The 27480-nt window shown below is 36.7% G+C and overlaps 1 protein-coding gene across 3 annotated transcripts in view; it reads left to right on the top strand.

Moving 5' to 3' along the window:
- Positions 1 to 27480, top strand: part of LOC122437005 (putative selection and upkeep of intraepithelial T-cells protein 1 homolog) — a 164323-nt gene that overhangs the window by 134464 nt on the left and 2379 nt on the right. Inside the window, exons 1-6 of one of the 3 annotated variants that reach the window (XM_043461404.1) lie at positions 6637 to 6814; positions 9117 to 9197; positions 10275 to 10622; positions 16751 to 17032; positions 18933 to 19052; positions 21207 to 21302. In XM_043461404.1, the coding sequence (XP_043317339.1) occupies positions 9122 to 9197; positions 10275 to 10622; positions 16751 to 17032; positions 18933 to 19052; positions 21207 to 21302 (922 nt within the window). In that variant the 5' untranslated portion in view covers positions 6637 to 6814; positions 9117 to 9121. Of the gene's footprint in view, positions 1 to 6636; positions 6815 to 9116; positions 9198 to 10274; positions 10623 to 16750; positions 17033 to 18932; positions 19053 to 21206; positions 21303 to 27480 lie in introns of those variants that run through there. The other 2 variants (XM_043461405.1, XM_043461406.1) reach the window with 2 other exon arrangements.

The following is a 27480-nucleotide window of genomic DNA, read 5'->3' as shown; positions in this document are numbered from 1 at the left end:
TCCTTTTACACCTTGTTTTATGCTGGATGAGTTTCATTTAGCATTCTACTACTTTCTTATTAATTATGGATTTTTTAATGGTTGCCTTTGCTTTAAAATATACATCTTTAACTTGTCAAAGTCCACTTTGAAATAATATCATATCATGATCCTCTACATAGAAAACCCTAAAGACTCCACCAGAAAATTACTAGAGCTAATCAATGACTATAGTAAATTTACAGGATATAAAATTAACACACAAATCCCTTGCATTCCTATACCCTAACAATGAGAAAACAGAAAGAGAAATTAAGGAAACAATTGCATTCACCATTGCAACGAAAAGAATAAAATACTTAGGAATAAATCTACCTAGAGAAACAAAAGACCTATATATAGAAAGCATAAAACACTGATGAAAGAAATCAAAGTTGACACAAATAGATGGACAAATATACCATGTACATGGATCAGAAAAATCAATATAGTGAAAATCAGTATACTACCCAAAGCAATCTATAGATTCAGTGCAATCCCTATCAAGCTACCACCTGTATTTTTCAGAGAACTAGAACGAATAATTTCACAATTTGTATGGAAATACAAAAAAACCTCTAATAGCTAAAGCAATTTTGAGAAAGAAGAATGGAACTGGAGAAATCAACCTGCCTGACTTCAGGCTCTACTACAAAGCAACAATCATCAAGACAGTGTGGTATTGGCACAAAGACAGAAACATAGATCAATGAAACAAAATAGAAAGCCCAGAGATAAATCCATGCAGCTATGGACACCTTATCTTTGACAAAGGAGGTCAAAATATACACTGGAGAAAAGACAATCTCTTTAACAAGTGGTGCTGGGAAAACTGGTCAACCACTTGTAAAAGATTGAAATTAGGACACTTTCTAACATCATACACAAAAATAAACTCAAAATGGATTAAAGATCTAAACATAAGACCAGAAAATACATTTTGTTGTGGTGGTTTTCCTTTTGCCTCCAGTTATGTAACTCTTCAGTTATTAAATATATGTTGGAAGGCACCCAAATATAAATTATACATATATAAATAGAAATGATATTTGGATAGTTCACATATTAAAATTGCTGCCAAAATTATTCTTCTCAGTGGATAGGAAATATATCTGTGTACTTTACAAAGTGCTTTCTGTAGCTTACCATCTGGGTAGACTACACATTAAAAAAAAAAAACAAAACAAAAAAAACAAAAAACCACAAAACTCCTAGAGGAAAACATAAGCAAAACACTCTCTCATGTAAGTCATAGCAGGATCCTCTGTGACCCACCTCCCAGAGTAATGGAAATAAAAGAAAAATAAACAAATGGGACCTAATTAAACTTAAAGGCTTTTGCACAATGAAGGAAATTCTAAGCAAGGTGAAAAGACAGCCTTCAGAATGGGAGAAAATAATAGGAAATGAAGCAACTGACAAAGAATTAATCTCAAAAATATTCAAGTAACTCCTGCAGCTCAATTCCAGAAAAATAAGCAACCCAATCAAAAAATGGGCCAAAGAACTAAACAGACATTTCTCCAAAGAAGACAGACAGATGGCTAACAAACACATGAAAAGATGCTCAACATCACTCATTATCAGAAAAATGCAGATCAAAACCACAGTGAGGTACCATCTCATGCCAGTCAGCATGGTTGCTATCCAAAAGTCTACAAACAATAAATTCTGGAGAGGGTGTGGAGAAAAAAGAACCCTCTTATGCTGTTGGTGGGAATGTAAACTAGTACAGCCACTAGGGAGAACAGTGTGGAGATTCCTTAAAAAACTGGAAATAGAACTGCCATATGACCCAGCAATCCCACTGCTGGGCATACACACCAAGGAAACCAGAATTGAAGGAGACACATGTACCCCAATGTTCATTGCAACACTGTTTGTAATAGCCAGGACATGGAAGCAACCTAGATGTCCATCAGCAGACAAATGGATAAGAAAGCTGTGGTACATATACACAATGGAATACTACTCAGCTATTAAAAAGAATGCATTTGAATCAGTTCTAATGAGGTGGATGAAACTGGAGCCTATCATATAGAGTGAAGTTAGTCAGAAAGAAAAACACCAACACAGTATATTAATGCATATATATGGAATTTAGAAAGATGGTAACAATGACCCTATATGTGAGACAGCAAAAGAGACACAGATGTACAGAACAGACTTTTGGACTCTGGGAGAAGGCGGTGGGATGATTTAAGAGAATAGCATTGAGACATGTCTACTATCATATGTGAAATAGATTGCCAGTCCAGGTTCGATGCATGAGACAGGGTGCTCAGGGCTGGTGCACTGGAATGACCCTGAGGGATGGGATGGGGAGGGAGGTGGGAGGGAGGTTCAGGATGGGTGACACATGTACACCCATGGCTGATTCATGTGAATGTATGGTAAAAAAAAAAACCCACCACAATATTGTAAAGTAATTAGCCTCCAATTAAAATAAATTTTAAAAAAAATTAAGAAAGAAAAGAAAACAAATAAATAAAATAATATCATATCAGTTAATGTATAACATAAGAAACACCCAAGAGTATACTTCTGTTCTCTTCTCATCCCATTTTTGTGCTATTGTTATTCTTTTTTACTTCCACATGTTATAAACTGTATTATATTTTTATTTTTCAGTAATCAGCCAGTAGTATTTTAATAAAGAAAATTAAGAGAGAAGAAAATGTCTTTAAATTTACCCACACACTTACTATTTCTAGAACTTTTCTCCTCTGATAGATTGGAATTTACATATGGAATAATATTCCCTCATCCTGAAAACTTCACTTTATACTTCTGGTAGCCTAGAAATGCAGGCAAAGAATTCTTTCTGCTTTAATTTTTCTGAAGATTTCTGACTTACATTTTAACTTGATACAGAGGTTAAGGCTGACTTTTTTTCTCTTGCAGCCTGTTACTCATTTCCGTATTCTTATGTCTTGTTTCACTTCTATTAAGAAGTCAGTAGTGATTCTTATCTTTTGGCCACTGTATATAACATGTCTCATTTCTCTGGCTACTTTTACTTTTAAGCAATTTAGTCATTATATGCCTTCGAGTGTTTTCCTTTGTATTTCTCCTGCTTTCAGAGTTGTCAAATAGCTTTTTCTTCCCCATTGTTGAAATGATTATTACAGAGACTGCTTCTAGCCTTCTTCTTATGTCAGAAACATTCTCTTGCATGTCACCTTGACAATTTCAAAAGAATTTCTCAGAGGTATATATCCAAATATGTCCTTCAGTTCAGTTCAGTCACTCAGTCCTGTCCGACTCTTTGTGACCCCATGGACTGCAGCATGCCAGGCCTCCCCGTCCATCACCAACTCCTGGAGTTTACCCAAACTCATATCCATTGAGTCAGTGATGTCATCCAGCCATCTCATCCTCTGTCATCCCCTTCTCCTCCCACCTTTAATCTTTCCCAGCATTAGGGGCTTTTTAAAAATTAGTATTCTCTAGACCAGAATACTGGAGTGGGTAACCTTTCCCTTCTCCAGGGGATCTTCCTAACCCAGGGATTGAACTGGATCTCCCGCATTGCAGGTGGATTCTTTATCAGCTGAGCCACCAGGGAAGCCCAAGAATACTGGAGTGGGTAGACTATCACTTCTCCAGAGGATCTTCCTGACCCAGGGATTGAACTGGATCTCCTGCATTGCAGGTGGATTCTTTACCAACTGAGCTATCAGGGAAGCCCATAATATGTCCTTAGTATGTCATGAATACTTCAATCCTTAATTCAATGCTGTTAAGAGATTCCAGTGGCTTTCTTGGTGGTTCAGACTGTAAAGAATTCACCTGTAATGCAGGAGACCTGGGTTTGATCCCTGGGTCAGGAAGGGTATTCCCTTGGAGAAGGGAATGACTACCCACTCCAGTATTCTTGCCTGGAGAATTCCGTGGGCAGAGGAGCTGGGAAGCTACAGTCCATGGGGTCGCAAAAAGCTGGACATGACTAAGCAGCTAACACTTAAAATGATTCCAGAATAGATGGGTTTATTTTCACATGCCCAGTGTCCTAATCCTTATCAGTACTCAGTGTTATCCAACTTTTTACTTCTGCTTATCTAATGGGTAATAAATTGTATCTCCTTTTGTATTTATATGCCTTTATCTGATTACTAGCAAGATTATTAATTTCTTGATACAAGTTTAGATAGTCATTTCTACCCTTTGTGGATTTCTTATTTACACAGTGTAATAAATTATTTGTCAGATTTTGTCTTGTTCCCCTGTGATTTGCAGGCATTCCTATCTAGTTATTGATCCCTTGATATCATTAGGCTTTGAAAATATCATACTGTCATGTCAGACATCTGCTAACTTTGTCTATAATGTCCTTAATTTAGCATAGATATTTAAGGTTGTCAAATTAATTTTTCCCATACAGTTTGTACTTTGGGGTTCTATTAAGAAATATTTTGCACCCCAATATCTCAAAGACATTATCCTGAGTTTTTACTTGTGTGCTTTTTTTCCCATAGAGGGAACAAATTTTCCTCTGGAACCCCTCTTTTTTCAACTGATATGTGATTCCACCTGTTTTTAGTCAGGATTTTGGCAAGGAACTACAAGGCAGATTCAAATGACATTCTGAATATCATCAAATGAAGAACATATTTATTTAAGAGTGATTGGAATTAAGTGAGTCAACAAGATCCTCAAGGTCTGGCTACTGTTGAAACTTGTCACTCCTCATACATTAACGACAAATGATGAAAGAGTGTTGTCAGAGCCTGGGTGATCTGGAGCCATGGATGATGGGCTATGGGCAGGAGCTGTAGTTGTAGGGGGATGAGCCCCCTGACGTGTGGCAACAAAACAGGAAGGGAGCAAGGAAAGAGATGCTTTGGCCTCTTTCTCTTCTCATCCTTCAGTCTCCCATGACTCTCATAGGCCAGAAGGGAAGGGACCCCAGGTGACTTGGTAGAGAGCAGCTCTGCAAGCTAGAGAATAAAGGAAAGAAGAGAATGGATCTGAGAGGACAAATGGAGAAAGACCTACATACACCACTTACATCAAATACCACATTTACTTTTCTCATATCTCTAGTCTGTTCCATTTGGATTTGTCTTTTTGCACCAATACCACTCTGTCCTTTTACTATGGCTTTATTATATATGTTAGTGTCTAGTACAGTGAATTTAGAAACATTTCTCTTTACTGTTTTATGGTTATCTTTGTTATTAGTGAATGTTAATTCTTCCACATAATTTTGAGGTTAAGCTACCTTATTGCTCCTACTATTCCGCTACCATTGTATTAGAATTTTATGGTTTGTAGACTAATGTAAATGGCAACTTTAATCTTTAAAATGTTAATATTTCCTCCTCCATGAACATGATATTGTTATCCAGTTTTTTATGTTTAGAAAAATATTCTTAAAATTCCTAAGCAATCTCACACATTATTTAACTTACGCTAGAGAAAAGTACTAAAAATTTGTATTTCTTAAAAATTTGTATTTCTCTATTTTCTTATTACTTTCCATGTAAATTATTTCATCCACATTTGTTCATTTTTCTCCTTCCTTTTTCACACTTGCACTACTCTGACAGCTTCATTTTCTGATCATGTTAGATTAAAACATTTAATTATTTAGATTTATTTATTTATTTAATTTATTTTTTGAATTATATACTAGTTATATTTTTAATATTTTAAGGAACCTCCATACTGTTTTCCATATTGGCTGTACCAATTTACATTCCCAACAACAGTGTACAAGGGTTCCCTTTTCTCCACGTCTTCCCCAACACTTATTTGTTGTCTTTTTGACAAGAGTCATTCTGACAGGTATGAGGTGATATCTCATTGTGGTTTTATTGTACATTTTCCTGATGATCAGTAATGTTGAGCATTTTCACTTGCCTATTGGCCATCTGTATGTCTTTGGGAAAATGTCTATTCAGGTCCTCTGCCCATTTTTTAAATCAAGTTGTTTTAATTTTTTATACTGAGTTGTATGAGTTCTTTCTATACTTTGAATATTAACCCCTTATCAGACATATCATTTGCAAATATCTTCTCTCATTCTTTTTATTTTGTTGATGGATTTTCTCACTGTTTAAAAGATTTTAAGTGCCATTTATTTATGTTTTTCTTTCCCTTGCCAGAGGAGACAGATCAAAAAAAAAAAAAAATTACTAAGACTGTCCCAGAGTGTAAAAGAGAAAGACTGCAAAGATTTAAATCTTTGCATTAAAGATAAAATAATTAAAATAAATGTTTTTGGAGATTAAAAATAATGTTTTTGGAGATTTTTAAAGATAGCCTTTATCAAGATAAGGAAGATCCTTCCTATTTCCATTTTCAAAGACTACAGTCACAATATTCCCTTATATAATATTCTTTAGACATTTCAGTGTTATTTCTCCTTCATAGATAGTTTAAATTGATCCAAATGACATGCTACATAATAAACATTGTTTCATGCTTTACTTTCAAAGGGAGGCGAGTCAAGTTGAAATCTGTGCTTGTTTGAGAATTGTTGTTGCATCCTAATGGTAAAAATGAGTTTGGACAAGCAGTCCTACACACTGGGTGAGGCTGCCACCTTTGCGTTTCTTTTGTTGAGGGGAATATATGTTTTATGCCGGGAAAATAAGCTGTAGCACACAGGCATCTATTGGGGTTCTTACAGAAAGTCCTGCGAGTTGCCAGGACTACAGCACATCTGCTCGTGGTTTTTGTGACAGCAGGAACCCAGCTGATCCAGGTATAGATCTACAGGCATTTGGATGAGGTCCTTTCTGAAGAGCCTGGAGTCTTTCTTAGATCTGCCTTTTATTTTGGGGAACAGGTAAATGAGAAAATTTGAGATGCTTCTATTTGGCTTATTTCTTTCATTACTCCTTTGCTTGACTATATATGCTGCATATAAAGCTATCCAGTGTTTTTGACCTTAGGTCCTTCTTATTCTGTCTGGGTTTTGTTTTGATGTTTATTTGTCTTTGTTTTTGTTTTTGCTCCTTTTTCACTTCTTTCCTTCAGAGTAATTTCTTTTAGAGGGTAAGAAAATTATAAGTCCAGTAGGTCTCTATTATTTTAAAGAGTAGATTTATTTCAACTTCCATTAGAAATGAGCTTAGAAATAACTCTATGTATACTGAATACCAACAAGTGTGTGCTACTCATTCCTTTGGATTGATGATAGTAATAAAAAAATTGACTCTGTTCAAGGTATCTCTAAAACAGACTAAACTAATTGTTCCATTTCTAGATAGAATAGAAGCCAAAATTGTGTCTTAAGTAACTAAGTCTCTGAGAATTAAAACAAAATTGTAATGAGGTGATTCACTTTATACATACATATTTGCATATATATATATTAATATGCTTCATGACTTTTTATAAATCATAAATATAAATCTCCCACACACATAAGATGTAATTTCAGTGATTCTTAGCCTATATGTGTGTGTTTAAGAGTGGGTGAGATACATTCAAAGTATCTGGAAGGGACGTAGGTCTTCAGGCAATTTTGGTAAGCTGGCTTACCAGTCTTGAAATGCTTGCCTTTGGTCTTTCATTTTAAGAAAACTTTAAAGATAAATATTTAATTTGTATAAATATTATTTATAATATATTTGCATTATAAAGAATAACAGTAAACTGAGCAACCATGTAACTGCAATCCATTTAGGTAAAAAGACAGGTTTCATCATTAAATGAGGTAAAAGAAGACCAAAGTTAGTTTCCAAGAGACAGCTTCATAAAGTTAAGGACCAAGCTTCTATTTTACTTTCTGCTCCACCTTCAGCCTGTGACTTTCACGTCAAGGTCCAGGTTCTATCTTAGGTATAGCCATAGGATGGGCTTCAGTCTGGCTGTAAAGGGGGAGGGAAGGTTTCTCTTCTGAATTTAGGGATTAAAGTAAGTTCTTTCTAGTTCTGTTTACATCGCATTGACCAGAAATCAGTCCTATAGCTCACCTGGCTGTAAGGAATCTGAAAAGTGCAATCTTTGTGTTGTCCAAGTTACTCAATGAACATTGGATAGTCTAAGTAGGGAAAGATTTGTCTTTTTTAAAAGACAACCAGCAATTTGAATGGCAAGGATTAATTAATATATTTTAGATATTGAGCCTTTTGAGCTCTAGTAGTTGTAAATGTTTTCTTTATCAGGACTTGTCATTTTGCTTTCTTTATATCTTTTGATATAAACACACTTTAATGAAGTTGAATTTAACATTTGCCATCATTTTATTCGGTCTGAGGAATTTGTTCATATCCCAATTACATGAAGAGTCTATTGTTACAAAGTGGTCTAATATTTGCATAGCTTTGGTTTTCACGTTCGTGTCTTTGATCTGTGTGTGGTATGAAGGGAGATTCCAAGGCTCTGCTTTCCTGTGCATTGTCTCAGCACCATTCACAGAGCAGCAATTCTTTCTTCAGTTTGCAGTCCTAGTGTTATCATGGATCAGGTTTCCACATGTTTGAGTATAATATTGGAAGAAGAAAAAAAAAAATCTTACTTCTTATTTCTTGTATCTGATTGATCCAAGACTTTCTGCCAGGCAGTTAGCAGACTTTTATAGCTGAGCTTTTTTCTGCAGGCCCTCTGGGCAGCTACTGGGGAGCCCAGGTCCTACCTCTGATGTGGCATTTCCTTTGAATGTCGAAGTAGTGGGTGGAGCCAGAAGGTCGCAGATCCAGGCAGACCCTGTCTGTAATAGAGGAATTATGACTGTTTTGCCAAAACTGGCCTGTTGCCCATAGCAGAAGGCACATGAGTGTTTCCATTAGGAAGTGAGGCAACATCAGAGGCAGCAGCCAGGGCTCTGAATTGAGGGAGTGGCTTAAGCCAAGATGCAGTTGAGGCCAAGTGAATCTGGATGTGCGTAGCTGAGTTCTGTACACTGTTTATGCTTTTGTCTACCACAGCTGCCCCCCATAGTAGTCATCTAATGAAGGCATGAGTCACAGTAAAAGCAAAGGAAAGCAAGAGGAAAAGACCTAATCTCGGTGGGTCTGACACCTGTGGTTTGGCTAAATTATTCAGTGGCACGTCAAAGAGAATTCTCTCAAAAGGCAGGATTTCAGAATTGTCTCTGTTTATTGTTTTCCTGTGTTACCCACAATTGCTATTTCATTTTCCAGGTGTGATGGAGCTTGCATTTTCCTATGTATCTGGATACTCTGTAGCCATTCTCCTCTTACAAATGGTAGTACTCCCCTCAGGTAGGGTTATCTATTTCTTTTTCATGGTATGTTACATCTATAAGCGAAAATGATGAAGATAAAAGACACTGAAGGAAATGTTCAGTGTTCCGTGTGATAGACTGAGATCTCTTCATATATTCAGCTTGTGGGCAGAGTGGTCCAAAGGGCTCAAGGTGGCTTCATTCATATGTCTAGCATTTTGGCAGAGTAGGCTGGAAGGCTGGGATCCCCTGGCACTGTCAACTGGCATGTTAACACATGGCCTTTCTGTTATGATGGTCTCAGGCTCATCAGACTTTGTATATGGCTACTGATGGCTTCCAGAAAGAATGAGAAAACAAACAAACAAACAAAAGGAATGAGACCTGCTCATTCCTAAGACAAATCCAGGAACGATTCCAGGTAGTCTTCTGCCACGTTCTATAGAGCAAAACAGTATCAGAGGACAGTTTTAAAAGGAGGGGACATAGGCACTTTCTGTTCAGGGATGGAGCATCAGAAAATTTGTGGCCATCTTTAATGCACCAAAAACTGACACTGAAAAAAGCAGCTGGTGTATTTGATAAGTAAAGGTTGTTATTCAGCCATAGTGGTCCATATCCTGCCTCTCAATGGTGTGAGCTATTCACATTCCTTTATTAAATATTTATGGAGTACCTCCCATGTTCAGGCAATGTTTTATGCACTGGGGATAATACAGAGCATTTTTTAAAAGATAGAGACTCTGTTGTTGTACAGCTTACGTATTAGTTGGTTTTAAGAGGAAATAAGATAGGAATTTAAAATATCAGTAATGATAAGTGCTAGGAAGACATGACTAGGGGAAATGTTAAGTGGGTGGTGATAAAAGTTTTCCCTACGAAGTTGACATCGAAGCTGGGACCTGAGAAGTAAGAAGGAAGCAGGTATGGGAGGGTGTGAAAGAAGAGCACTGCTGTCAGAGTGAAGGTATCTTTGAGAGCGAAGTTTTGAAATCAGAAAGGACTTGGCATCAAGAACTAGGAGTTAGGCCAATGTGTCCAGAGCAGAGGAACCTAGGTAAACTTTCTCCTGTGGCCTTCAGAATAAATCCTTGATCTCTGACTTTCTTCACAGAGCAGTTCACTGTGAGCAGCTCCGGGAGCCACCAGGTGGCCCTGGTGGGTGGACACGCTGAGTTCAGCTGCCAGCTGTCCCCACCACAGAGTGCAGAGCACATGGAGGTGGGCTGGTTTCATGAGCACTATTCCCAGCTGGTTTACCTGTACAAGGATGGGGAAGAAGTCTCTGGAAAAAGCACTTACAACTATATGAATCGCACAGTACTCCTGAAGGACAGCCTAGGAGAAGGCAAAGTCACCCTCAGGATCCATGATATCAGTGTTCTTGATGGGGGACAGTACCACTGTTTCTTTAAAGATGGTGACACCTCTGAAGAGGCCATCATGGATCTGAGGGTAGCAGGTAAGGACAAAAAAAGTCATCTCCACGTTTCCTTGGTAACACTACCCTGAACCACTTCCAGAGATAGTTTGCTTATTTATATATGTGCATAATGTACGTATACATACATACATATATGTCCTTGCAAACATATAGACATACAATTATTTATCCTTATATAAATATTTATATACCCATATCTTCTTTCTAAATGCTAATACAGTATATACTTTGTTTTACAACTTGTTTTTTTAACTTAATAGTGTAAACTGAAGCCATAGCAGTTATTGATTTTTTTCTTAGTCCTCTCATGGTTGCAAAGTTTTCCATTGCGTGGCTGATTCAGAATTATTTTACCCATATCCTATTAAAGGACATATAGGTTGCTTTCAACCTTTTGATAGGCAAGTAATACTCTATTTAATTTTTTAAATAAATTACTACATATGTAATTTCATGCATGTCCGAGTGTGTGTCTGTGTATAAAATTTTAGCATCAGTTTGTCAAATCACACATATACTCACACAAACATGTGGACACACACTCACTCATATTTTGGGGGCTTTTAATTCAGTTCAGTTCAGTTCAGTCACTTAGTCATGTCCGACTCTTTGTGACCCCATGGAGTGTAAAATGCCGGGCTTCCCTGTCCATCACCAACTCCCAGAGCTTACTCAAACTCATGTCCATCGAGTTGGTGATGCCATCCAACCATCTCATCCTTGGTCATCCCCTTCTTCTCTCACCTTCAGTCTTTCCCAGCATCAGGGTCTTTTACAAGGAGTCAGTTCTTCCCACTAGGTGGCCAAATATTGGAGTTTCAGCTTCAGCACGAGTCCTTCCAATGAATATTCAGGACTGATTTCCTTTAGGATTGACTGGTTTGACCCCCTTGCAGTCCAAAGAACTCTCAAGAGTCTTCTCTAACACCACAGTTCAAAAGCATCAATTCTTCAGCACTCAGCTTTCTTTATGGTCCAACTCTCACATCCATACATGATTACTGGAAAAGCCATAATTTGACTAGACAGACCTTTGTCAGCAAAGTAATGTCTCTGCTTTCTAATATGCTGTCTAGGTTGGTCATAGCTTTTCTTCCAAGGAGCAAGTGTCTTTTAATTTCATGGCTGCAGTCACCATCTGCAGTGATTTTGGAGCCCAAGAAAATAAAGTCTGTCACTATTTCCATTATTTCCCCATCTATTTTCCATGAAGTGATGGGACCAGATGCCATGATCTTAGTTTTCTGAATGTTGAGTTTTAAGCCAGCTTTTTTACTCTTCTCTTTCACTTCCATCAAGAGGCTCTTCAGTTCCTCTTTGCTTTCTGCCATAAGGGTGATGTCATCTGCATATCTGAGGTTATTGATATTTCACCCTGCAATCTTGATTCCACCTTGTGCTTCATCCAGCCCGGCATTTCGCATGATGTACTCTGTATATAAGTTAACTAAGTAGGGTGACAATATATAGCCTTAGTGCACTTCTTTCCTGATTTGGAACCAGTCTGTTGTTCCATGTCTGGTTCTAATTGTTGCTTGTTGACCTGCATCCATATTTTTCAGGAGGCAGGTAAGGTGGTCTGGTATTCCCATCTCTAAGAATTTTCCACAGTTTGTTGTGATTTACACAGTCAAAGGCTTTGGCCTTGACTTAATAAAGCAGAAGTAGTATTAATCAATAAAGAAGAAGTAGATGTTTTTCTGGAATTATCTTGGTTTTTCTATGATCTAATGGATGTTGGCAATTTGATCTCTGGTTCCTCTGCCTTTTCTAAATCCAGTTTGAATGTCTGGAAGTTCACAGTTCACATACTATTGAAGCCTGGCTTGGAGAATCTTGAGCATTACTTTGCCAGCGTGTGAAATGAATGCAATCATGCAGTAGTTTGAGCATTCTTTGGCATTGCCCTTCTTTAGGATTGGGATGAAAACTGACCTTTTCCAGTCCTGTGGCCACTGCTGAGTTTTCCAAATTTGCTGGCATATTGAGCGCAGCACTTTCACAGCCTCAACTTTTAGAATTTGAAAGAGCTCAACTGGAATTCCATCACCTCCACTCACTTTGTTCATAATGATGCTAAGGGCCACTTGACTTTACCTTCCAGGATGTCTGGCTCTAGGTGGGTGATCATATCTTTGTGGTTATCTGGGTCATTAAGATCTTTTTTGTATAGTTCTGTGTATTCCTGCCACCTCTTCTTAATATCTTCTGCTTCTGTTAGGTCCATATCTTCTGTCCTTTATTGTGCCCATCTTTGCATGAAATGTTCCCTTTGTATCTCTAATTTTCTTGAAGAGATCTCTAGTCTTTCCCTTTCTATTGTTTTCCTCTATTTCTTTGCACTGATCATTTAGGAAGGCTTTCTTATCTCTCCTTGCTATCCTTTGGAACTTTGTATTCACATGGATATACCTTTCTTTTTCTCCTTTGCCTTTAACTTCTCTTCTTTTCTCAGCTATTTGTAAGGTCTCTTCAGAAAATCATTTTGCCTTTTTGCATTTCTTCTTTTTGGGTATGGTTTTGATCACTGCTTCCTGTACAATGTTACAATCCTCCATCCATAGTTTTCAGTCACTCTCTCTATCAGATTTAATCCCTTGAATCTGTTTGTCACTTCCGCGGTATAATCGTAAGGGATTTGATTTAGGTCATACCTGAATGGTCTAGTGGTTTTCCCTACTTTCTTCAATTTAAGTCTGAATTTGGCAATAAGGAGTTCATGATCTGAGCCACAGTCAGCTCCCAGTCTTGTTTTTGCTGACTGTATAGAGCTTCTCCATCTTTGGTTGCAAAGAATATAATCAATCTGATTTCGGTGTTGGCCATGTGGTGAAGTCCACGTGTAGAGTCTTCACTTGTGTTGTTGGAAGAAGGTGTTTGCTATGACCAGTGCATTCTCTCACCAAAACTCTGTTAGCCTTTGCCCTACTTCATGCTGTACTCCAAGGCCAAATTTGCCTGTTAACTCCAGGTATCTCTTGACTTCCTACTTTTGTATTCCAGTCCCGTATGATGAAAAGGGCTTCTAATTAGACTTCATTAAATTGACAGAGAAATTTGGAGAAAACTGATATTTCTTTCTGCATGGGGTACAGTTTATTCTCCTGCATCAGTATGAACTCTACAGGATCCTAATCCGTAGCATCACTTTCTGTTGAAATTTCTGTGTTGATAGGTGCCAAACTCCTTTAATGAAGGGCCTCTTCTACTTTTAGGGAACTCCAAGCTGCTCGTTATTTTCAAATTGCCTCTAGGTAATCAGAAAAGGTCTCCAGGGGAAAGGCCAATAACTGTCTGATATCTATATGGGTATGGAGTGGGGTTAATATACCAGGATCTTCACCCTCCTGGGCCTCTAGTTTCCAATCCTTTCTCTCTTACTCCCAGGAGTTCTCTTTAAAAAAAAAAAAAAAAAAACACAAAAACAAAAACCCACGATCATGAGTTACTTTCCTGACAAGCTATGACCAGAGGCAGAAATGGCTATACCCTCCCTGAATTCCAATCCATTACCTCTCCATGGACTGTAGCCTGCCAGGCTCTCTGTCCATGGGGATTCTCCAGGCAAGAATACTCGAGTGGATTGCTATGCCCTCCTCCAGGGGATCTTCCCAACCCAGAGACTGAACCCTGGTCTCCTGCATTGCTGGTGGATTCTTTACCATCTGAGCAACCAGGAAAGCCCAATAATACTGGAATGGATAGCCCATCCCTTCTCCAGGGGATCTTTCCTACCCAGGAATCACACCGGAATCTGCTGCAATGCAGGAGGATTCTTCACCAGCTGAGCTACCAGGGAAGCCCTTTACCTCTTCAAGTCCTGTAATTTCTCTGTCTTGTTAGACATTCGAGAAAATCTTAGGGGATGAGTTTTTGTTATTTCATTCACCTTTGGGTTGTCTTCAGCAGAAAGATTGGTTCAAAATGCTGCATCATCATTACTACTCTAAACACACCATTAATATTTTTAAGTTGTATTTATTATTTGTATACTTATCTACTCCTCTGAATAAATTGATTCCATTTCTATGCTCAGAGTGATGCAAATTTCAAAATAGCCTCTATAGAGATGGGGATACCTAGTGGAATTTGGTTTTAGCTTCGGATTTTTAAAAAATATTTTTCTTTTTGTATTGAGGTGTGCTTTACACACAGTAGAGTGCACAAATCTTAAAGTACAGCTCAGGGAATTTTTACATATTGGGATACCCATGAACTTGCCCTTCAGATGAAGATATTACCCAGATGGTTCCATCTTGCTCCTTCGTAGTTAATACCATTCTCTTCCTACTGAGGGAAACAGTCCTTTAGCTTCTATCACCATAGATGAGTTTTCCTCTTCTAGAACTTGATATAAGTGAAAACATATGTTTAATATTTATGATTAGCATTACCTGCTCACCATCATTCATTTATGTTGTGACTAGCAGAAGTTTGTTTTTCTGTATTTCTTTGTAGTAGTCTATGTTATGATTGAACACTTGGGTTACTTTCAGTTTGGGGCTATTAATGAATAACACTGCCATGAATATTCTTGAAAACCCTTTTAGGTGGACATTAGTACTCATTTCTCTTACATTGTTAACTAAGAGTGAAATTTCTGGGTCATAAGTATATGCTTAATGTTAGTAGATACTAATAATTTTCCATAGAGATTGGACCCATTTACCTCCCTGGAGCCAACTGTGTAGAAGACCTCTGCCATCCCCTGTCCCTTGGTAATGCTGGTCCCAGTCCTGTGCATTGTAAACATATAGACATTCTGTTGGGGGTAAAGTGGTATCTCGTTGAGATCTTACTTTGCCTTTCTCTGATAGCTGGTGATGTTGAGCATCTTTGCATGTACGTGTTGACCATCTGAAGATATATATACACACACATATATGTATATATATATAAAATCAAATGCTTCAAATCTTTGCTAATTTTAACAACCAGGTTTGCTGTTTTATTGATTTATAGTATTTAAAAAATTTATTTTGGACTCAGATTCTTTCTCAAATGTATCATGAACATCTTCTCCTAGTCTATAGCTTGCTTTTTCACCTTCTACCTGTTGTGTTTTGATGGACAGAAGTTATTAACCATTGTAAAGTCTAATTTATGGATTACAGACATAATGATAATCTTTTCTTCTATGGTTCATACCTTTAGTGTCCTGCTATCCTGGATTAGGTTTGCAATGTTCAGTTCAGTCCAGTTCAGTTGCTCAGTCATGTCCAACTCTTTGCGACCCCATGAACCACAGCACGCCAGGCCTCCCTGTCCATCACCAACTCCCGGAATCTACCCAAACTGATGTCCATTGAGTCGGTGATGTCATCCAACTGTCTCATCCTCTGTCATCCCCTTCTCCTCCTGCCCTCAATCTTTCCCAGCATCAGGGTCTTTTCAAATGAGTCAGCTCTCCGCATCAGGTGGCCAAAGTATTGGAGTTTCAGCTTCAACATCAGTCCTTCCAAAAGAACACTCAGGACTGATCTCCTTTAGGATGGACTGGTTGGATTTGCTTGCAGTCCAAGGGACTCTCAAGAGTCTTCTCCAACACCACATTTCAAAAGCATCAATTTTTCGGCACTCAGCTTTCTTTATAGTCCAACTCTCACATCCATACATGACTACTGGAAAAACCATAGCCTTGACTAGATGGACCTTTGTTGACAAAGTAATGTCTCTGCTTTTTAACATGCTATCTAGATTGGTCATAACTTTCCTTCCAAGGAGTAAGCATCTTTTAATTTCATGGCTTCAGTCACCATCAGCAGTGATTTTGGAGCCCAGAAAAATAAAGTCATCCACTGTTTCCCCTGTTTCCCCATCTATTTTCCATGAAGTGATGGGACTGGATGCCATGATCTTAGTTTTCTGAATGTTGAGCTTTATGCCAACTTTTTCACTCTCCTCTTTCACTTTCATCAAGAGGCTCTTTAGTTCTTCACTTTCAGCCATAAGGGTGGTGTCATCTGCATATCTGAGGTTATTGATATTGATATACTCCCAAATTGGAGCATTACCCGTGCCCTAATTTGCCCATCCATATTAAACTTACGGTGTATATAGCAGACCACAGAGAATCAGAGGAAACTATGTTTCAGCTTTTGAGTCCACAACAATAATTATAATAGCATTTCTGTCTTCTCCTTCAGCTCTAGGCTTGGATGTACAGATTAATGTTCAGGTTCCTGACACAAAAGGACTCATGCTGGAGTGTAATTCGGGAGGGTGGTTCCCATCACCCCAGATGGAGTGGAGAGACAGCAGGGGAAATGTAATTCCATACTCATCAAAGTTCTCCTCAGTGGATGAAGCTGGATTATTGCACCTGAAGATGAGTGTTCTTCTCAAAAACAGCACCCACAGTCCTGTCACTTGCTGTATTTGTAATCCAGTCACTGGTCAAGAGAAAAGGGCAGGTGTTATCCTACCAGGTGAGTGCTTGCGGCTTGGCTCTATCAAGGAGAAACTGTTTTAATCTATGTGACAGACGAAAGATAAAACTGACTGAAATAAATAAATTTAAAATTGCTTTATAAACTACAAACTGCTCTAGACATGTAATATTTAAACTTTATTAAGTTCCCAGGAGCAAACACAAGATGTTAAAGGGGATATTTTTTTAAATGGAAATAATTACATTAATTAGATAAAGAGCCCTTACTCTGTTTAGCATGTTAAGGCTTCAAAAATTATATGTCATTCAAATGCTAGATCCACTATTTTCTAGCCTTGTGAACTTTGTTATTTGAGTGCTATATTTACTTTCTAGATTTCTAGATCCACTAAACCTTTAAGACCACTCATTTTTCTCGTTTGGAAATGATAGCATAGATGGATGGCATTTTGAATTTGAAATGAAATATTGCAAATGAAATGGCTTTACAAGACATAAAGCAAAATGCAAAACTAAGATTGACTTAACAATTACGGATGCCACAAGTGGTCTTTATTACCACCTTATGAATAGATATACAGAACAGTTAGTAAATATCCAGCAACCAGTAAGTGACAAATCTAAGATTGGGGCCCAATTCACATGGTGAGTACCTATGATCTAAGCAAGGCTATTTTTTTTTCTGACAAAGGGTAAGTGTGATCAGGGAAGTCAGAGGTAAACACAATGAATTGTGTCCTTTGTGCTTCAGCCAGTGACTAGGTACAGGCCCCAAAGAAGTCAAGGTGGATGGAAATGACAGGAGGAGAAAAAAGGCCCATTTAGTTAGAACAACAGTTCAACTGCTATACAGAAAGATTACCATCCCCAGCAGTAGTTCAAACACAACAGAAATAGTCAAATAGTTTACGAGGCTCTCTGTACTCCTTGAGATACTCAGATATCTGGGTTCTTTCTACCTTGCTGCTCTGCAGCCTCAAAGGTTCTAGTCCTCCTTGCATGGTTAGGTCTGATTTTCATCATTACAATTTTATCCCAAGTCTTGGGGATGTAGAAAGGGAAGAAGCAGAAAAAAAGCAATTTCCTTTCACATTTGGAAGTTGCATATATCACTCCAGTTCTATCCCATTGACTTAATATTAATTGCCACAGCTAACTGCCAAAGAGACTGATAATGTATAATCTTTCACTTGGTAACCGACCATATGCCACTGTAATAGTTAGAATTGGGGTTTCTGTCCATGGGGTCGCAAAAGAGTCAGACACAACTTAGCAATTGAACCACAACTTCAGGTCACTGGCAATTGATAGTAATGATGGGGCAAATGCTGGCATTACACTTTTGTGCACTTTGGGGAGTTTGAGGACTTCCTTGATTTATTTCCACTGAGAAATTCATAGCTTTACAAAATATTTTGAGAAGGATATTAGGTTTTCTTTCCTAGGGGAAGTTTTATCATGTCAGTCCTAAACTACAGAGAATTTAAACACTGAATGTTAGGTGACTCAGTTTTATTTCTAGAATTTCAGAGATTTTGCAGTTTTTAAAACTTTATAAAATTTCACTGAGGCACGTCTTGATCCAGTTCCATGGCCATTGGCAACCCCAAATGTTACATGTATTGTCATGCCTAGGTCCCTGTCCTATAATTTTTTTCATTTCATGATTTGTCCCCTAGAATTAAAAGGAAAAAAGTAGGAAGTTATTCCCCCATCCAATCCAAGCCTGTCCCATCCTTGGCCCCCAAATTCCCTAATTTTAGTCTATGCCCCAGTCCAGCTTCATAGGATAGTAGCCTTCATCTGAGCCTGGTCCATAGTACGTAGTGTAATGGGGGCCTTGAGAGTGGGTCCTGCTTCCTTAGCAGCAGTAGTCTATGCCCATGGAGCCTTGTGATACCACTGCCCTGCTTATCACATCTTTCTCTCTCTTTCAGATATCCTGTTCAAATCAAAGTGTGCGGGGATGTTATGTGAGAACTTATACATCCTGATATATCTGATCATTTTACTTGCTCTTTTGTGTTTCAGCATGAACTGTATTTTATCCAGGAAAGGTAAAAAGCTCTGAAGTCACCCCATTATTTACCTGACATCAAATGCCCAGGGAAGGCTCATATAAAACTATAAACCCACACCTCAATGTATCTCACTCCTCTGTTTGTCAAAGATAGTCTCAATGTCTTGAGTTATGTCAGGTTAGGCTTCCATGTTCTCTCCTTATGTGATTCTCCAGCACTGCTGCTGCTATAGTGTCTATCACTACCAAGATCTCCTGGTCCTTTCAGAGATACTGTTTCCCATCACTTGGGCCATTTTCTGAAATCTTAATGATAATAATCTGTCCTTTCCCATAGGCAGCCATGGATCTTTAAACTTATCACTAGAATGGTTCAGAATATTTTACCTGATAACAAGAATAAAAGAAAAACATATGGACCAATACCCAGATTTTTGTCCCTTCTTAGTTTGCTCTCAACTCCACTTTTTCTCTTCCTGTAAATTAACCTGAACATACACTCTTTTTCCCCATTAGAAGTAGGAAATGGAGGCTTAATTTAAGTGAACTGAAAACAGAGGACAGTTGAAGTTATCAGATATGTTGGAGAATGACTTTGACCTTAGGAACTTCAGACTATGCAAGATGAATAATAGAAGTGACTGCTTATGACCTCAAATACTTTAGACTTTCTGAGAGAAAGAAGCTGTCATACCTTCTAGGCTTTTCTGAAAGAAGGAAGAGATGGATCAGGAGACTCTGGGAGGTTATCTGATATATGGTGAAAAAATGACACAAACACAATTCACAAGACAGGTTCCTTCTGAGAGCTGTCATGAAAATGAGACTTACCTATGATTCAGGAAATACAAGGCTAAAAAAGAACATAGGATTCAACTTGTTCAGGCTTCTACTCAATTCATAAATCCCTCTATAACCTTGAATGAGTACTTATCATATGTCAACTGATACGACAAACAATAAGTAGTAAACCACTTACTAACTTACCCAAACATTCCTATAAGGTAGACTCTATTTATTATCATTATTCTTTAGATGAAGAAATTAAGGAGCAGAGTTTTTAAGGGACTTGTTCAAGCTCAAATGACCTATAAATATAGAAGCAAGATTGGAACCCAGATGTTTCAAACGTCACTTTGCTCCAGCCACCAAGCTCTTCTTCATGTTGATGTTGTGTCTTATCAAGGCTATGCTTTGCTTATTTTGCAATGATGGGGAAGTCACTGGCTTATTAGAAAATTGACTTATTTATTCAACATATTTATATCAAACCTCTCCTAGATACTAGGTACTGTTCTAGACATTGACAATAAAGTACAAGGACAAAGCCAAAAAGTCTTTGCCCTTGTAGAGTTTACTTCTAGGGTAACATGAGAAAACTCTTCCTTTTGGAACTTTCTTTTTGGTAATTTCTGGTATTTGTGATTTAAAAAACAAAACAAAGAACTAAGACAAAAATAAAAGCAAATACTTTCTGGACCTTCTCTATTCTAAGCCAAGCATTCAGTTATTTGTTCCTTGCATAGTGTATTTCAGGATTACCCAACAACCTTGTCATTTTCCTCTAGAAATGTTAGGAATCAATAAATGAATCTTTTTCATCTTGCTTGCTGTAGGAACTCATGGTTTAATAAGAAGAGTTGTCTAGTCTTGAAATGATCTTTCTTACATTGTTGTAAGCTTCTTAGTATATGAATGTTCAAGCAAAGATTAAATAGCTAAATGACAGAGATGCTGTAGAGGAGAGGCTTTCATTTTACCTTAAGGCTCTTACATCTGTTAAATTCTTGGCTTCCAAGGTACTTTTGTCCTGTTAGCTAATTCAGAGTTTTCACAAAGTACCACTTTGTTGATTCTATAAACTTTAGACCTTAAGCATTTACAAGGTTATAGTAACCAGGCCCCTATTCTTTCTAGATCTTATTTCAAGGCTGATCATGTGCTGCATTGTGCAGAGGGAGGTAATTCTTCCTAACCCTTTTCTATCTTCAATATAAATGTCTGTAAGCCCAACTTCAACCCAACTCCTAATTTTTATGCCTGAGCTCTGACATAGGTTAAACACACGTGAATAGATATAGCAATGAGACCTTTCCAAAGTTTCCTGTAACCAGAATGTTTGTTGTTATTCCAGTGTATCCCCAAAGACCTATCTTCCTAACTCTTTCTCTTTGACTTTTTTTTTTTCCAGTTTCACAGAATAGATGGTGTGTTCTCTTTTCAGACTGTATCCCTTTCCTGATACATGCTGGCATCTCCCCTATCTACTTGATATTCAAGAACGGAGGTAAACAGCACTATGAAATGGCTCTCTCTTGCCTGGTACCCTTGTTATTAGTAGTATTTAAATAAAGCTGGGTGATCTCTGTAGAAGCAACAGGATAAGGAGTTGGGGTTTAGGTGACATGCCAGAGGCTTTAGATTCTGCTCCCTGAACTGTTTGAGGCCCAGAGTTTTAGGCTGTACTGATAGCTGTATTTCTGCTACCACTTATGGTCATATTTGCTTTTGCTCCAAGGGAAAATATATATTCCTTCAGGCCTTATAGCCATTTCATCCAAATTTATCAAACCCAGGCACATACTTAAAAAACCCAATTATTATTTCTTTGACATGTCATTGATTTACAGTGTTGTGTTAGCTTCAGGTATACAGCTAAGTAATTAGCTTATATATATACATTTCAAAATTATTTTTCATTGTAGGTTATTATAAGATATTGAGTATATTAATAACTTCCTGTGCTGTAGGCTAAATCCATGTTGCTTATTTATTTTATGTGTAGTAGTTTGTATATGTTAGTCCCACACTCCTAAATTATCTCTCTCCTGCCTCCTTTTTACCTTTGGTAACCGTGTTTGTTCTCTTTGTCTTTGTTTCTGTTTTATATATATATTCATATGTATTTTTTTAGGTTCCACATATATCACATAGTATTTGTCTTTGTCTGATTTCACTTTATATGATATTCTGTCCTTCTTGCTACAAATGGCAACATTTAGTTCTTTTTTATGGTTGAGTAACTTTCTTGTGTATGTGTGTGTGTATCTCACATCTTCTTAAACCAATCATCTGTGGAGGGGCATTTGGACAAAACCCAATTTAAAAAAAAAATTTATTTTATTGAACTATAGATGATTTACAATGTTAAGTTACTTTTTGCTGTACAGTAAAGGGATTTAGTTACATGTTTATATATCTCTTTTTCCATTGTAAAACCCAATTATTGATGTTACCTACAGATTGACTCCAAGTCATGATTCATGAGCAGTTTTGGGTTAGAGAGCTTCTTTGAAAAATTAATGAAAAAATTAAAATGTAAATTTTTGCTTATTTTTATTATATCAGTTTCAAAACTATTGAAAGCTATCTCTTAACTCTCTTTACTATATATTTAGGTGTCAGTTAGAAGTGCAATTATACTATGCCATATGCCTTATGATGCTAATATCTGAGAATTTAGCAACACTTTTAATTAGTTTGCAATCACTGGGAAATATTTACATAGAACAAACAATGACTGTCAAAGTAAACAAAAGAATTCCTTTATTATTTGCTAGGGCTTTTCCCAATCTATTACATATTTCTTAATTGCCCACAAACAAAGCACATTTTCATCTCCAGTTATAAATCATTTGCATCTCTGGTTATATATAAACTATTTGCATGTCCAATATATATAAACCATTTGCACCTCCATTTATAAACCCAAGTCTCAAATCCTTACAAAGATGAACACAAAGGCCAACCCTGTGAAGTTAATTAGAAAGTAGTAAAACTATGTAAGACTGTACAAGATGAAATTCTAACAGTATGGGAGATCTGAATACCCTAAACCAATGTCAGACTACAATTTACATGCTGCAATACCTATCTATGTATCTATATATTTGTCTAACCTTCTAACATCTACATATTTATCCATCATCTATCTATCATGTACCTACACACCGTTAGTTTCAGGTTAGATATTGAGAAGCATTGCTAAAAAAACTTTTTTCAAACAGAAGGGAAATAATATCAGAAGGAAATATGAACATTAAGAATTAAGGAAGTAAGGAAGAGTAAGAGAAATGGTGGGCTTCCTGTGTGGCTCAGCTGGTAAAGAATCCACCTGCAATGCAGGAGACCCTGGGTTGGGAAAGTCCCATGGAGGAGAGCATGGCAACCCACTCCAGTATCTGGAGAATCTCCATGGACAGCAGAGCCTGGTGGGCTATGGTCCATGGGGTCACAAAGAGTTGGCCACGACTGAGTGACTAAGCAGAGCACAAGAGAAATGGTTAAATAGTTGGATAAATCTATTATGTCCTTCTTCTCTTGAGTTCTTGAAAAACCATTGGCTATTTCTCTCCATGTTGTCCTATGAATTGACTCTGGACAAAGGTACCATCACTGGAAGTCACTGGCTTGGTCTTAGTCCACTGAGGCTACTATAACAAAATGCCACAGATCTGGCAGCTTATAAACAATAGAAATTAATTTCTTACAGTTCTGGAAGCTGAAATGTCAAAGATTAAAGTGCCAGGATGATCATATTCTAGTGAGGGCCTTCTTCCTGTTTCACAGCTGGCGCCTTTTCACTATGTCCTAACATGGCACAAGGGCCCCCGGGAACTTAGTGTGGTCTCCTTTATAATAACCCTAATCCTATTCACGAAGGTTCCAACCTCATGACTTCCCAAAAGCTACACTTACTAATGCCATCACATTCGGTGTTAGGATTTTGACATATAAATTTTGAGAGGGACACGAAAATTCAGATCATAGTAATGGAGGTAAGTAAAAAACAAACAAACATACAAAAAAACCTTCCAAAACGTTTGATAGTGGAAAACAAAAATCAATATTGTCCCACTGGATTTTAATGTATCTAGATATAGATGTAATGTATAAGACAACTACAACATAAAGTAGTGACAATTAAATGGACCTAATTGTAGTGGTAAAATTGTGATTCCAAGTAGGTTGTAGAAAGTTGAATATGTATATTTTAATGTCTAGTGCAATCATTGAAACAGAAAGAATAAACAAAACTGTGCAAAATGATAGAATTTCAAAACACAAAAGATAAATTAAAATACAATAATAAAAAGCTCAAAGTACCTCAAAAATTCAGCAAATGGGAAACAGAGAAATAAGAAATAGGGGAAATATAGAAAGTAAATTTAAAAAATGATAAAAGCTTAAATCCAAAATATCAAAATTGCATTGAATATAAATGATTTAATTTGTCAATTTTTCTTTACACTTCTTTAATTTGAAGCCATATTAGTTATACATTCATTTAAAATTGATAAATGTTACTGATGAAAGAGAATATTAATCATTACAGTGTAGGTAATATGCTTTCTTGCCTTAGTATCTATTTTGTTAAATGTAGTATAGCTACACTGGTAATCTTTTGTTTGCATTGTATATCTTTTTTTAACCCTCAATCTTATAAAAATCTTTATTTAAATTTGTCTGTGTGCTTATGTTTTTATATTCTTGAAAAAATCATATAATTAAATTTTAATTTTTAAATTGATGATGATAATTGTCATTTAAATGGATCATTTATCCCTTTTGCTTATTGATGTTTCAAATCTCTAACAATATTTTGTGCTTATTAATATTTTGTGACCTTCTTCTTTTATGTATGTTTCCATTCTTGCATTCACTTTTGTTGTATATTTTTAGTAATTCCATTTTTAATTTTATAATTTCAAACAATTCCATCTGTTTTCACTTATAATTGGCATATAATTTATACAGCATTTCTATTATCTAAGTGATTTCCTTAGAAATTGTAACACATACACTTAACTTACCAAGTCCAAAGTGAATTAATACTTTAAACACCATTAGGAGATAAAACAACTTGAGACTAATTCAATAGCATTCAGCCTTACTGAGTTATATATTGTGGTTGTTGGGAATTTTAATGCTGTGTATAGTTAAGCCTCAGAAGAGGTTATTACAACCATTGCTTTATATACCATTGTTTATTTATCTATATATTTACAGTTTTTTAAATACATTTATTCTTTCTTGCATCTCAGACTTTACAAATACTAACATTCTGACTGGCAACCTTTACCTCAACTTTATTTCAATAGTTACAGCATTTTAGGTTGGAAGTTATTTTCTTCCAGTGCATTGAATATATTATGTGACTATTTTGGCTTCTATTCTATTCAGAAATCTGCTGTCAGTTTGACCGTGACTCTTGAATGTGAACTGCGCGTGTGCATGTGTGCACACGTGTACATACCTTACTGTGGGATTTAAAAAAACTTTTCGTAATAGATATTTGTAGTGGGTTTGTCATATATAGCTTTTATTATGTTGAGGTATGTTCCTTCTATTCCTGCTTTCTGGAGAGTTTTAATCATAAATGAGTGTTGAATTTTGTCAAAGGCTTTCTCTGCATCTATTGAGATAATCATATGGTTTTTATCTTTCAATTTGTTAATGTGGTGTATTACATTGATTGATTTGTGGATATTAAAGAATCCTTGCATTCCTGGGATAAAGCCCACTTGGTCATGGTGTATATTTTTTTTAATATGTTGTTGGATTCTGTTTGCTAGAATTTTGTTAAGGATTTTTGCATCTATGTTCATCAGTGATATTGGCCTGTAGTTTTCTTTTTTTGTGGCATCTTTGTCTGGTTTTGGAATTAGGGTGATGGTGGCCTCATAGAATGAGTTTGGAAGCTTACCTTCATCTGCAATTTTCTGGAAGAGTTTGAGTAAGATAGGTGTTAGCTCTTCTCTAAATTTTTGGTAGAATTCAGCTGTGAAGCCATCTGGTCCTGGGCTTTTGTTTGCTGGAAGATTTTTGATTACAGTTTCGATTTCCTTGCTTGTGATGGGTCTGTTAAGATATTCTATTTCTTCCTGGTTCAGTTTTGGAAAGTTATACTTTTCTAAGAATTTGTCCATTTCATCCAAGTTGTCCATTTTATTGGCATAGAGCTGCTGGTAGTAGTTTCTTATGATCCTTTGTATTTCAGTGTTGTCTGTTGTGATCTCTCCATTTTCATTTCTAATTTTGTTAATTTGGTTCTTCTCTCTTTGCTTCTTAATGAGTCTTGCTAATGGTTTGTCAATTTTGTTTTTTTTTTAAAAAACCAGCTTTTAGCTTTGTTGATTTTTGCTATGGTCTCTTTAGTTTCTTTTGCATTTATTTCTGCCCTGATTTTTAAGATTTCTTTCCTTCTGCTAACCCTGGGAAAAATTGAAAGCATTTCCCCTGAAATCAGGAACAAGACAAGGGTGCCCACTCTCACCACTACTATTCAACATAGTGTTGGAAGTTTTGGCCACAGCAATCAGAGCAGAAAAAGAAGTAAAAGGAATCCAAATAGGAAAAGAAGAAGTGAAACTCTCACTGTTTGCAGATGACATGATCCTCTACATAGAAAACCCTAAAGACTCTACCAGAAAATTACTAGAGCTAATCAATGAATATAGTAAAGTTGCAGGATATAAAATTAACACAAAGAAATCCCTTGCATTCCTATATACTAACAATGAAAAAACAGAAAGAGAAATTAAAGAAACAATACCATTCACCATTGCAACAAAAAAGAATAAAATACTTAGGAGTATATCTACCTAAAGAAACAAAAGACCTATACATAGAAAACTATAAAACACTGATGAAAGAAATCAAAGAGGACACAAACAGATGGAGAAACATACCGTGTTCATGGATTGGAAGAATCAATATTGTCAAAATTGCTATTCTACCCAAAGCAATCTATAGATTCAATGCAATCCCTATCAAGCTACCAATGGTATTTTTCACAGAACTAGAACAAATAATTTCACAATTTGTATGGAAATACAAAAAACCTCGAATAGCCAAAGTAATCTTGAGAAAGAAGAATGGAACTGGAGGAATCAACCTGCCTGACTTCAGACTCTACTACAAAGCCACAGTCATCAAGACAGTATGGTACTGGCACAAAGACAGAAATATAGATCAATGGAACAGAATAGAAAGCCCAGAGATAAATCCACGAACCTATGGACACCTTATCTTTGACAAAGGAGGCAAGGATATACAATGGAAAAAAGACAACCTCTTTAACAAGTGGTGCTGGGATAACTGGTCAACCACTTGTAAAAGAATGAAACTAGAACACTTTCTAACACCATACACAAAAATAAACTCAAAATGGATTAAAGATCTAAATGTAAGACCAGAAACTATAAAACTCCTAGAGGAGAACATCGGCAAAACACTCTCCGACATAAATCACAGCAAGATCCTCTATGACCCACCTCCCAGAATATTGGAATTAAAAGCAAAACTAAACAAATGGGACCTAATGAAACTTAAAAGCTTTTGCACTACAAAGGAAACTATAAGTAAGGTGAAAAGACAGCCCTCAGATTGGGAGAAAATAATAACAAATGAAGAAACAGACAAAGGATTAATCTCAAAAATATACAAGCAACTCCTGCAGCTCA

The sequence above is a fragment of the Cervus canadensis genome, chromosome 2 (genome assembly GCF_019320065.1).
Source record: "Cervus canadensis isolate Bull #8, Minnesota chromosome 2, ASM1932006v1, whole genome shotgun sequence".
Taxonomy (NCBI): Eukaryota; Metazoa; Chordata; class Mammalia; order Artiodactyla; family Cervidae; genus Cervus; species Cervus canadensis.
Note: the sequence above shows the minus strand (reverse complement) of the source record. Positions and strands in the feature narration are given on the sequence as shown.